Source organism: Microtus pennsylvanicus, chromosome 20 (genome assembly GCF_037038515.1).
Source record: "Microtus pennsylvanicus isolate mMicPen1 chromosome 20, mMicPen1.hap1, whole genome shotgun sequence".
NCBI classification, from domain to species: domain Eukaryota; kingdom Metazoa; phylum Chordata; class Mammalia; order Rodentia; family Cricetidae; genus Microtus; species Microtus pennsylvanicus.
This window is the reverse complement of record NC_134598.1, coordinates 35872711-35886401: the sequence shown is the minus strand read 5'-3', so window position 1 is coordinate 35886401 and position 13691 is coordinate 35872711. Positions and strand designations below refer to the sequence as shown.

The 13691-nt window shown below is 49.3% G+C and overlaps 1 protein-coding gene across 1 annotated transcript in view; it reads right to left on the bottom strand.

The window, feature by feature from the left end:
- The window catches only part of Stab2 (stabilin 2), a 140399-nt gene that overhangs the window by 35310 nt on the left and 91398 nt on the right, over positions 1-13691 (bottom strand). The window contains exons 39-47 of the mRNA XM_075954612.1: positions 13133-13228; positions 9692-9737; positions 8866-8942; positions 7497-7622; positions 5771-5844; positions 4601-4672; positions 2899-3018; positions 1103-1150; positions 26-109 (exon numbers count right to left, since the gene is read on the bottom strand). Coding sequence (XP_075810727.1) covers positions 26-109; positions 1103-1150; positions 2899-3018; positions 4601-4672; positions 5771-5844; positions 7497-7622; positions 8866-8942; positions 9692-9737; positions 13133-13228 — 743 coding nt within the window. The remainder of the gene's footprint in view (positions 1-25; positions 110-1102; positions 1151-2898; positions 3019-4600; positions 4673-5770; positions 5845-7496; positions 7623-8865; positions 8943-9691; positions 9738-13132; positions 13229-13691) is intronic.

Here is a 13691-nt window from a genome sequence, read left to right as displayed (position 1 = left end):
TCTCCAGTCCCAGCTTGCTGCTCACCCTGGACTCCTGATTGAAGGAAGCAGATGAAGGCGCAAACACGGTGAAGGGGCCGGGTCCAGCCAGCTCTCGGACAGCATGCTCCTGCAGGAAGATAGGTGAGGCCACATGTCACTCTTTCGCAGACCAACTTAGCGGCTTCCTCTCTCGTGGACACAGGCCGAGGCTCAAAGACATGCCAGAGTCATTGTTTTTGTCTCAAAGTAAACCTGGATTCTATGCCATCAAAATCATATTTTTTTCTAATTGTAAAATTAACATGTAATTGTCAGATAAACGATTCTGGAAGCAGAGTAGCTAGAAGGTGACAACTCCCCCATGACCCCTGTCAAAGATGACTCCTGCTTCTCCTCTCCACATGATGGTTACAACCAAGATGACTCATTTAACCAGCTGGCTGTCTTCTTGCCACCCAGGACTGTAGGGCTGCTGTGGTGTTTGCTTCCAGCTCCTCACGCCTTCCTCTTCAGTGCACCTGGGAGCTATGCGGATGGTTCCCAGAGGGTCAGCGTGCTCTTACCGACCAGTCATGCCACTGAGAGAGTTAACTGTGACTGTCCACTTTTGGGTTAAGAAGCCCCCACTGACCGAGAAGTACACTTCTGGGTGTACCTGAGAGGCTGTTTGCACAGACAGGGGAGACTCTGGGGTCTGACCTAAAGGAAGGGTTACTTCCTCCAGGGAAGTACCTACGGCAGTCTTCACCAATGGCCAACAACTGTTCATGGCTGTGTGGCTCACTGTACCTAAGGCAGAGTTCACCAATGACCAACAACTGTTCATGGCTGTGTGGCTGACTGTACCTAAGACAGAGTTGATCAATGGCCAACAGGCTGGGCTGCTGCCATAAATCCTAGTTCTGGACTGTCTTCTGCCCTCTGTGACTTCAGAGGCTACAGCTTTATGTTATGTCTTGCTGGAGACCTGGCATGTTGATACTTGTATGCCTACATGTGCATACACATATATGTAGTTCAATATAAACACACATACACGGAGATTTACATGCACACATATTCTAGAGGTGGACACTGAATGCAGGCCTGGCACATGCCTCAGTACACAGACAGTTCTTACCTGCAACTGGAAAAAGTACTGTGACGTTGTCGGGTCCTTAGGAAGTTCCTGCGAACGAGGACGGGGAGCTGTCACTCCAGCTGTGACTCACAACAGGAATATAGGGCTGTAGGAACAATCTGTCCACTGGACAGCTCCCTGAGGGTGACCGAGGGACACACTGAGTCCCAGCTCCTTTCTGCAATCTTATCTGATTTACAAAAGAAAGAGCCTACCACGCCTCAATGCACAGAACTGTACAGGCATATCAAACATACCAAATATAGTTGAAATCTTGTAATGGCCGGTTATTATTTATGGTTGAACTGGCCTCCCTGACAACAAGAATGTTTGATCAGAATGCTTTGGCCCCCCTTTTAACAATTTTATATGTTTATAATATGTAGAAACCAGAAAGTATCACACTGCCTCTTCCTCTATCTGCAGTATAGGCAGATGAGGGCAGATGGCAAGTGTGCACACATGTGCTCCCACCACAGATGTACCAAACACACTCCCATATACCTGACACACACAAACACATACCATACACCCATGAATGCCACACAACACCACACATACACCCACATACCCCCATATGCCACATCCACTCACACCTACCCCATACTACCATAAATACACCACACCCCATAATCCATACCCCCTCATACATCCCAGACATCATACACACATATACACACACAAGACACCCCATAAACATACATTCCATAACCCTACACATACACATCATCTGCCACATGCCCAGTACACAACATATATACTATACACACATACACACAAACACAATACGCCACAGATTATACGCCACCACACATTCTCCCATATATCATGCACACATACACACATCCATCATACACTCCACATGCCACGTACCACAAATACATCATACACAACATACACAGACATGCATACCATATTATATACATACATCATACACCACAAATACATCATACACAGCATACACAGACATGCATACCATATTATATACACACATCGTACACCACAAATACATCAGATACAACATACACAGACATGCATACCATATCACACACACATCATACACCACAAATACACACATATACCATATGCTACACATATCATACACCACAGATATACCATACACACAGACACATGCCATATATCACACACACATATACTCCACATACCAAACACACTCCATACTTCACACACACATATACCACACACATGAAATACAAACCACTCATATCATCCACTACATACAACACATGTACATCACACATATCAATACTACAAATGCACCACACACACACATGTGCCAACATCCACACACTACACATAGCATATCACACAGTCACCACATAGAGTATACACATGCCACACCACATACCATACACCCACACTTATGTTACGTCATATAAATGACACGCACAGTCACCACATTCTGTAGCCCATATCGGATACATCACACATATCACACACGTCTATTGACACACCAACCCAGAGCACAGCAATGCTCTGGCGTTACTGCCTGCTCTGTGCTCCTGACATCCACCACCATATTCAGTTCTGCAAGAATGGCTGTCCTTATCATTTTCTTTCCCAGATCCCGAATCATGCTCAGAAAAGTGGCATCACTAGCTCCGCGTCACAGGGCTACTCCCTGCAGAGCTGAGTCCAAACCCAGGGGTCTCTGACTCCAGAGCTCCCTTCCCAGGCCACAGGAGTTTCCCTGGGTAGGGAAAGCTCTTCTCATGGCAACCTGGACTCTCAGACATTTGGGACGTGGGGTTTACTTCCGGGAAACTGAGTGTTACCCCGTAGATTCTGCTGCGGCAGACGAATCCGTCCCCCGTGTAGTTCTGCTTGCAGGTGCATATCCTCTGATCTTGTCCAGTGTGGATGCAGGTGGCAAATGGGCTGCAGCCGCCATTGTTCTGGTAAAATTGACAAGAGATGGAGAGGCTCAATTAGACCAGTAGATTCACCAACCTTGTGAATATTTGCTAAGCAATTTTGTGATGAAATTTGTATTTTGAGGGATGTGAGTAGAATACTAGTCTGGTACGTGCAAAGAGCTGGGCTCAATCCCTAACCACACACACACACACACACACACACACACATTTTGTCTTACTCTCCAACTTTGATCCACCTTCATTGCCTTTCCTGGACTTGCTTTCTAGTGCCTTGGTAGCTGGCCATGAATCCAGGCAGCCTCACATCCCAGGACCAGATCTCCAGCCCTCTGTGGATAAGTACTCCTCATGTTTGACAATTGCCATTTAGGCTAAACCCTGATTTGGTCACAGAAAGATGACAGAAAGGCAGTATAAAACAGAACCCATTGCTTTGCCCTCTAGAGTTCATAAGATGTGGAAGAGGAGGCTAAAGTCCAAACACAGCCAGAGTGAGCCTCCACAGTGGCAGGCCTGGGCTCTGAACCAGGGCAGACGTCAGTGCAGAAGGAGCATGGAGCCAGGAAGAGGAGCTCCAGCAAGGAGCCGAGGAGACGCTCAACAGGCTCAATGCCCCTCCACACCTCCTATCCCTGTTGGGAAATCTTCCCCCCCACACTTTTCCAAAAATACTTGCTGAGTATGATGGGGGCAGCACCCCAGAATCCTCCCCAAGGGGATATGCTTCTATTTATTCTTAGAAAAGCAGACTCCAGGGGACATGAAGCTTCTGGCCAATGACCTCAGACGTCGACAGCTGCACTACCCAGCATGCTCCAAGACCACACAGGAGAGCCCTTTCATGTCATGCCCCTCTTGTTGTCTGTCCACTCCAGAGGCCTAGGGGCCCCACGTTATCGCTCACCTTGAGGGCACTTGCTCTATGTAGTTATGGGTACCTGTTCTCTGACCACATACCCACTCTTCCTGTCTTCATACAGCCTTCACCCTGAAACCGGCACCAGCCCTAGCACTGCGTGCCTCATGGAGCTTCTTCCCCTCCTGTGGAGGTTGACGTCCTCTCTCTCCCATCTCTCCATCCACCTTCCTCTGTCTCTTGCCCTTCCTCATTTCCCCTACACTCAGTTACACCAAGAAGGCCTGTACCACAAGGTGGCATCTTGATCCTGGGCCTCTGGAGTGTGAGGATTAAATGTCTGTTCAAGGTACCGGGTCTCCAGGACTCTGTTGTGGTGGCACTGAAGGAACAGATGGGTTGGAACAGAGAAGTCCCTCACGGAAGGCGCTATTGCCTGGCTCTTGGTGGTAGGCAGATGCTAAGGCTTGTTCTGACTCCTGAATGCTTAGCACTCCCAGTACGTTGGGAAACTAAATCATGCTGGTTTGGGGACACTTGCATCAGGTGAATTCTGGGCCAGCTCTGCACACCTAGATCCCTACCTTCAGAATCTTGTAGCCAAGGGGGCAGGCTGTGGGGTCTATTCTTTCCGCTCTCCCCACTATGACAGCGGTACACAGGAGGAAAAGTGAGCCTCACGACCCAGAAACAGCCCTGGGATTGAAAGGGGAGAAGAGAGAGCCCGGCAGCCCTGGAACTCACGGTTAAGCAGACATTGATGAGTGTGCAGGCCTTCCCATCTCCAGTGAACTTTGGCAAGCAGTTACAGACGGCCTGTTCAGGAGCAGAGGCAGAGAGTCATTTAACAGGCAGGCAGGCTAGCACACTGGATCTTAGACTTGAATCTGATTGTAAAACGGCAGCATGAGAAGACTAGTGTTTTTAAATACCTAGTCTAGTATGCTTGAGCACTAGATCTCATGGACATCCTATCCTCATTTGTCAAGATACCTGCTTTTTTTTTTTTTTGTTTGGTAGAGGTTTGGGGGAAGAAAGTTAAGCTGTAACATTGCTTTGTCTCCACCAAGAACGAACTTGGACACCAGTGCTAGCATGTGCTGAGGGAAGGTGGTGTAGTTCACAGGCTATACACAGGAATACAAGCCATCACACCTGCTCACAGGCTATACACGGGAACACAAGCCTTCACACCCATTCACAGGCTACACACGGGAACACAAGCCTTCACACCCATTCACAGGCTACACATGGGAACACAAGCCTTCACACCCATTCACAGGCTACACACGGGAACACAAGCCTTCACACCCATTCACAGGCTACACACGGGAACACAAGCCTTCACACCCATTCACAGGCTACACACGGGAACACAAGCCTTCACACCCATTCACAGGCTACACACGGGAACACAAGCCTTCACACCCGTTCACAGGCTATACACGGGAACACAAGCCTTCACACCTGTTCACAGGCTATACACGGGAACACAAGCCAGTGCACCCGTTCTATGGGCAAGGAAGGCAGCTGGGAGCTTGAGGAAGGGGGTGCTATTTGCAGGGAATCGGGATCTGGCACAGCCTGGAGCCCCCCCCCCCAAAAGGGACCAAGTATGGGTATCACACAGCTCAATTTTTGAGCTTGAGAACATTTTTGGTAAAACTAAAACTTCCAAGTGCTTCTAGGATCATGGAGGGCTTGCAGGCGAGTATACCCCACTTTTAGAAAGTCCTTTCCCTAGTCCCCTTACTCCCCATCATTTATCTTCTTTCCCCCAGATTGTCTCCTGTGCTTTCTTTGTGTGTCCTGTAGTGTTTCTGGCTGCAGGCGGTCCTAGGTCTTTTCTGGATTTCTTTCCTTAGGCCTGGGTCTTAGGGCACAGGAGTTAAGACCCTCCAGGAGGCAACTCACTTGATTGGGCCCTGTCTGCGTGCACTCCGCGTTCTTGTCACAGCCACCGTTGTTCTCCAAACACGGGTTTATTTCTTCAAAACAAAAACCAACATGTGTTGAGAGTGTCAGGCTTTAGCTCCATGAAGAGGCATTTTGAGGGACTCCCCAGGGACTGGAGATGGCTTGGATAACTGGGAAAGAGCAGCAGGTGTCAACGTGGGACTCGGTTTTCTGGAACTTCAGAGGCAGAAGTAACTCAGGTGGTGGTGGTGGTGGTGGTGGGAGAATGGTTTCTCAAAACCGCTCCCCTTCCCCCTGGCCCTTGGTTGGGCTAATTCTAGCAGAGGCACCATCTGTGGGCTTAAATCTGCCCCTCTGTGGAATGAACAGGAATGTTTTGAGTGAGACTCTTAGCACCCAGTCCACTGGTGCAACACATGGGGAGTCCTGGGAATGAAACAACCACCATCGAAGACTGGGCTAGAGAAGACTCATCGACAGACGCTCAGTTCAGGACACTCAGAGGAGGACCAGACGGCTCCACATTGAAGCTTCTCCCCATTGACTAACGGTGGCAAAGGGGAACGACTACGTGGTGGATAGCTTGGTAGCACTTGGACCTAGTGGTCAGATTTGTACCGTAAACAGGGGCTGGAGGGAAGCCCTGAGACTCGTGACAGCCTGCAAACGGTGCATGACTTTTGTGATAGTTTGGTCTGGAATATATAAGTGGAATCTAATAATGAAAAAAACAACCCTCAAACCCCAAATAAAAGACATGGTATCAAAGAAACAGACCAAAGAGCTAAGACACTAATGCGATACTCAGTCCTCCAAAGACTGCACATTAGAGAAGTACTGGGACAGTTGATAAAATAGGAGTGTGGATATAATGAGAAAAAGTATTGCAGTGATACTCAATTCACTGAAGTCAGGAACTGGGTGCGGTTACATACCAAGCTGCCCTTACTCTCAGGGAACACATACTCAGTTACTGGGAGACAAATGCTACATGACTTATGCAGCGGAGTCTCAAATGACTACGGAGAAATATGAAAACGTTCAAAGAGAGCAGAGGAGAAAGTGGGCAGCAGACTACTGTTAGCGAGAGAACGTGGGGCAAGGGCGCACGACTCTTTCTAGCATGACTGTCGCAGCCCGTTTTGGTGAGTTAAGACTCAGACAGTTTTCTAGGGCACGCCTCTAGAACAGAGCTGTGTGGCCTTGGCCGAGCACACTTTAAGCGCTATACCGAGTTCAGGGAATTATTCTGTTAGCAGCGTTAAGTATAAACACTGTGCATCGCAAGACGCTGTTCTGTTTTTGTTAAAAACATCTAGGTGTATAATCAAATGGGGTAATGTAAAAATAGTTTAAGGGTCCCTGCCCTTAGATACACACCCCTAGCCTTCTGCAATTTTTCAAAATTAAGATGTACAACATTGTAAATCGATGAGAGTAGCTATGAGAACTTTAAGATGTGCAACATTGTAAATCAATGAGAGTAGCTACTAGAACTTTTAGCTGGAAGAGCTCTCTCCCTCCATCCAAAGTGACTTCTTTGGCAGCACGTCTTCTCGTCCCTGTGGGTCCATCGTTTCTACACCCTTGGGCTTTTCTGCCAAGGCCTACTGCATTAGGACCCCAGCAGTGGTCTTAACAACAGAAGCTCCTACAGCAGAACATTTTAACAGGGCTCTGACACTACTTCCACCAGATGGACAAGGGTGGAATGATCACCTACCGAGGCACACAATGCCGTCACCTGTATAGCCCGCCTTGCACACGCACACCCGGCTTCCTGGGGTGGTTCTTTTACAGTCGGCCTTGGCAGAGCATCCTCCGTTGCTGACCTTACAGGCATTGATGGCTGTAGAAGAGGAGACAGACAGGAGGAGTCAGGTGGTTTTTTTTTGTTTTTGTTTTTTTTAAAACCTGTGTCATTGATAAAAGGAAGCCGTGGAACAACTCCAGAAGGCATTGGACCAATGTGGTTGATTACTCAGCGAGAGTGTGCTGTCTAATTTTATGTCAAGTTGACATAAGCTATGCTCATCAGAGAGGAGGGAATGTTGATCGAGAAAAGGTCTCCGTAAGATCGGGCTGCAGGCAACCCTGTAGAGCATTTCCTTAATTAGTGACTGATGGGGAGGGCCCAGCCCACTGTGGGTGGAGCCACCCTGGGCCTGGGTCCTGGGTTCTATAAGAAAACATACTGAACAAGCCATGGGGAGCAAGTCAGTAAGCAGCACCCCTCCATGACGTCTGCATCAGCTCCTCCTCCAGGTTCCTGCCTTGTTTGAGTTCCTGTCCTGACTCTTTTCAATGATGAACAGTGGTCTGGAAGCAGAAGTCAAACAAATCCTTTCCTCCCCAAGTTGCTTTGGTCATGGTGTTTTGCTTCATCAGCAGTAACCCCAGTGCTACGTATGCATTCTGTACCCTAGGAACAGCAGCTCCCATCTCTCAGCACTTTACAGGCACGATCTGGATCATATACGACTACCCAGTGAAACGACTCTCGAGCAGATGGCAAAAGGCACAGCCAAGCAACACCCCAAAGTAACACAGATTGTTAGCATTGCGGTTCAAACTCAGAGGTCTAATGATGTGGCAACGGTCTGACCCCTGACCCCTGCCATACTCTGCCACTGTCCTCAGAGAGGCCATTTCATCCTTTATAGCATTCTAAAGGGAAGATGGTTTGATGCTTACTTTACAAATGAGCAGAGGGGCTCAGGGTAGCTAAACACCCATGCGAAGTTACAAGTCTGGCAGGAGGAAGAACCAGGACTTAAACCCTTTACTGACCCACTCCCGAGCCCTGATGACTCACACACCCTCAATCAATCAAATCCATAACTTTCAAAGCCAGGAGCTGACTCCAGTTGCTCTCAAGGTTGCACACGACTGCTCGGATGCAGTGTAGTTGCACGTGAAAAATACATGCAATTGCCTGCTCATCCCAAACCAACATGCCCCAGCCATGCAGAGCTGGACACCGTCAGTTGCTCAGTCACATGTGAGTCACTACCAGTGGCTGGCACCAGCTCCTGAGGCCCAGTTGGGTCTCTCAGCCCACACAGACTCTCTGCAGATTCCGCTCCACCTGCCTGTGCAGACTGTTCCATTCCCTTGGAATCCTGCCGCGCATTTGCACGAGGCTTGGCCGTCTGGATCGAGAAGGCAGCTGCAGTGGAAAGGGCAAATGACGTTTTCAGAGAAACACCACGTCCCTCATATGGCTTATAATCCCCCTTCAGCCCAGCATCCAGGCTACCAACTCTATGAAGCACTCAGAGGCTCTGCCAAAGGCCTGAGGGGACAATTGGTTCCTGGCATGATTCCCACCACAGCCACTCCAGGCAAACCACACACTGTGCCTACGAGGCATGGTCACTTGTCTTCAAGCACTACCCATGTGACTGGTTGAGCTTTGGGCTTCATGTTGTCTACAGGTAACACAACAGCCCCTGAAAGGCAGTGTGATTATTAGAGCCATTTGTGAGGGAAGGCACTGAGGCAGGGAGGAAGTAAAGGATTGGCTCCAGGTCATGTGACGAGCGGCAGTGATGAGGATGACTGTGGGTTCCGGTCTAACCCCAGCTACTGGGCTTATGTGTCCATAGGAAGCAGCATTAGGCCATGGACTAGGACAATGTTTACTGCAAGTGATGCCCTCTCTTGTTTGAAAGAGCCCTTGTGGCATGGGCTGGTGACAACTGGCATTCTTGTCAGTGTGCTAGGTAAGTCAGTGGCCGCTCATGGAATATGTTGGATCTGGCCAGCTCATGGTGGTTTCTTCGGAGACATTCAGTTTCTTCCTTAGATGGATCCTACATTCTGTTCAAGGGTTTTGGGAAAACACTTCCCCCAGGGTAGGGCCTGAGGTGAGAACTATTGAGTTTGTATTGTCCCTAGAGGTCAGAGGACACCTACTTGGCACTGGTGTGGCAGGTCCCATTGCAGTTGTCTTTTGTGATCTCTGAAAAAGAAGACCAATTGCGAATTCTTGCTTTAGTCCATAGTAGTAGGAAAAGACTGAATTCTTTGAACTGACTTTTAACTATGTAAATCCTTGCCACTGTGTTGGCTCCAGGGAGCCCAGAGACAAACCTGAAGGTCATTTACACTATGATGGGGTGTCTCTCAGATGGATGCTAATTCTGGCCGGGGTAGGCACTAAGACTTGCTAACCAGGTAGATGCCGGCTGGCGCCTGGCCTTTGAATGCTCCTGGTATGGACTCTGAATCTTGTTCTGTAGGTGATGAAAAGCCAAAGCAAGTTATCAAGAAGTCCTGGGAGTGTAGTGGGCTGAGAAATGTTACCTGTTTTATGGATGTTCTGGAAAGTTCTTTCTTGCAGTTATGTGGAGGATAGAAAGGAGAGGGATGGGACCTAGGGTGGAAGGCAGAGAGCTGGATCACAAGGCTTCTGGGGATGGGGGCAGGTGGAAGAGAGATTCCAGAGATGTGGATAGTAGACTATTCAGAGATGATGTTAGTGCAGGGCAGACATGAAAGAGAAAGGGTGGCTCCTAGGCCGAGTGGTCTAGCTGTCCTCTTCCCTAGTTGACCACCGTCCATGCGGCTGCCTGAGTCATGGTCTGGGTACCATCCTCAGATCCTGCATCCACCAGTCTCTGCTCCATTTGACCTCCAGGGCATCATCCTCAGATCCTGCATCCACCAGTCTCTGCTCCATTTGACCCCCAGGGCATCATCCTCAGATCCTGCATCCACCAGTCTCTGCTCCATTTGACCCCTAGGGGCATCATCCTTAGCATCATCCATCTACCAGTCTCTGCTCCATTTGACCCCCAGGGGCACCATCCTTAGCATCATCCATCTACCAGTCTCTGCTCCATTTGACCCCCAGGGGCACCATCCTCAGATCCTGCATCCACCAGTCTCTGCTCCATTTGACCCTTAGGGGCACCATCCTCAGATCCTGCATCCACCAGTCTCTGCTCCATTTGACCCCTAGGGGCATCATCCTCAGCATCCTGCATCCACCAGTCTCTGCTCCATTTGACCCCCAGGGCACCATCCTCAGATCCTGCATCCACCAGTCTCTGCTCCATTTGACCCCCAGGGCATCATCCTCAGATCCTGCATCCACCAGTCTCTGCTCCATTTGACCCCCAGGGCACCATCCTCAGATCCTGCATCCACCAGTCTCTGCTCCATTTGACCCCCAGGGCACCATCCTCAGCATCCTGCATCCACCAGTCTCTGCTCCATTTGACCCCCAGGGCATCATCCTCAGATCCTGCATCCACCAGTCTCTGCTCCATTTGACCCCTAGGGGCATCATCCTCAGATCCTGCATCCACCAGTCTCTGCTCCATTTGACCCCTAGGGGCATCATCCTCAGATCCTGCATCCACCAGTCTCTGCTCCATTTGACCCCCAGGGGCATCATCCTTAGCATCATCCATCTACCAGTCTCTGCTCCATTTGACCCCCAGGGGCACCATCCTTAGCATCATCCATCTACCAGTCTCTGCTCCATTTGACCCCCAGGGGCACCATCCTCAGATCCTGCATCCACCAGTCTCTGCTCCATTTGACCCTTAGGGGCACCATCCTCAGATCCTGCATCCACCAGTCTCTGCTCCATTTGACCCCTAGGGGCATCATCCTCAGCATCATCCATCTACCAGTCTCTGCTCCATTTGACCCCCAGGGCACCATCCTCAGATCCTGCATCCACCAGTCTCTGCTCCATTTGACCCCTAGGGCACCATCCTCAGCATCCTGCACCCACCAGTCTCTGCTTCATTTGACCCCCAGGGGCACTGTCCACATCAAAGCCCTGCTGCTGCCTTATTTAAGAATTACACCATTACAGGGATTGTCTCCTGGAAAGTTGCCATAGTTTCTAGGCTCTTCCCTGTCCTTTTAAATGAGCTTGGTTTTCCATGCACTGCGCTCTGATAAGCTTAAAGAGAGGGGAAAGCATTTCATCTATTCTAGTAATTTTCTTGGGATGTCTTTCTGCTTATGTGGTCCCACCCCCCATGTGCCCTCTTCCAGACTGTATCCTGATTCTGCACCCCAACATCTGATGCCTGTTCTGGGATGTCCCCCTAGCCTGCAATCTTTCAGATTCCCCACTGTGGTGTTTTTATAGCTCTGCCTTCTCCTGGAGCTTTCCAATGACAATCCCTCAGACAAGTCTCGTCACTGGAGCCTTCGCAGGGCTGGTGGGCACTTGTGACCTTCTTTCTAGTTCCTATCTCAGAAGGGACAACAAGGCCTCTGATGCTGGCTTCTGGGGTCATTTTCTTTAATCTGCTGCCTGGTTGATTTAAATACAAGTAAGATATCACTGCAGCCATGTTTAAAACTCTTCAGTGGTTACCGAATAGCTTGAGTTGGGAAGCCAATGTATCTAACTTTTACTGAGCTCTTGCCTGACCCATTCATTCTTCTCATTCAGTCTGCCTCTTTGCCTCTGTTCTCACGTCCTGCAATCTTTTGGATCTCTAAACATTATCAGATCTCTTGTCTCTTTGAGGCCATTCCTTGCCTCTCGTCACTGTCCCCCGGAGTACAATGAAAACCTCACTGCAATGGGAGACTGGAGCCGATGTGTTCTCCATCAGACCCTAAAGCTGGGAGAGTGATACGTTGCTACTGGACCATTTGGCAATGAGCAGCTAAACCCTCCCTGAGAACACCAGCTCCTGTCAGACAGCCACCTCAGAGCTGATCGCATGAATTAACAAGGCAAATGTGGGCAGAGGCATATAAAAGATGCTCCTTGTGACACTATTTATGAGCAGAAAATTAGTTTTAGAAAGTGCAATTAGGGAGGGGATGCAACTCAGGGTCAGACGGCTGGCCTGTCTGTCATGGGGGAGGTCTTGTCTGCACTGTGGCAAACAAGCACACAAAGATTGGGTTTCTAAGCCGGGTGGTGGTGGCGCATGCCTTTAATCCCAGCACTCGGGAGGCAGAGGCAGGCGGATCTCTGTGAGTTCAAGACCAGCCTGGTCTACAGAGTTAGTTCCAGGACAGGCTCCAAAGCCACAGAGAAACCCTGTCTCGAAAAACCAAAAAAAAAAAAAAAAAAGATTGGGTTTCTAGTAGCAGTATTATTGGCGCTGATCCCGGTGCATCCACACAGAGGAAAATGCCCGTTGTGCTTGTGGAGTGAGAAAGGAGGTTATAAAATATGTAGTCTGGTCCTGCACACTTATGGCTCTGCACTAAGTCACTAATAGGGGGTTCCAGCATTGGGCATCAGTACCTCAGTTTCTTTTCTGTGCTTTTCCTTATTTCACAAATGGTGCTGTTTCTACTTTAGCAAGGAACACAGGTTTCTTCTGAGAGGCAGGCAAAGGGCAGAGCGCGTGGAGGACAGACTCTTACCGATGTCGCAGTGTACGCCTCGCCAGCCGACATCACAGTCGCAGGAGCCGTCTCCCGAGGGTCCTTGGTTACACCGCCCGTGGACACAAGAGCACGCTAAGTAGAAAACATGACCATACTCACGGTCAACATTTCCTTTACCATTTACGGGGCGTACTTCTCTGTACCCAGTAAGCCAGTTTAAAAATACTATTTAAAAAAGAGAGTGGACAGTGCTACTTCTAAAAGCCTTGGGTGTTAGACAGAAACTCCGGTGCCAGGCGTGGGGCACTTCCTTGTGGGCGGTTGGTCACGGAGGCCCCAAAGGTTCCCCAAACTCTGTAGGTTTTTGTCACTCCAGGCAAGATGTGACCACTGGTGCAATAATGTGCACTGTTAAAGGAGAAACCAGCACATTTCTTACTGGATCTTAGGCCTGTTCCACAAGAGAAGCTCAGACATGGTACTGCAAACCTGGTCAAACTCAGGAGCTGGGAAGACAATGGGTCTAGAGGGGGACTTATGTTGTTGTTTCGCTGAATGGACATAGCATCAAAGCACCCACTAAACATTTACGTGC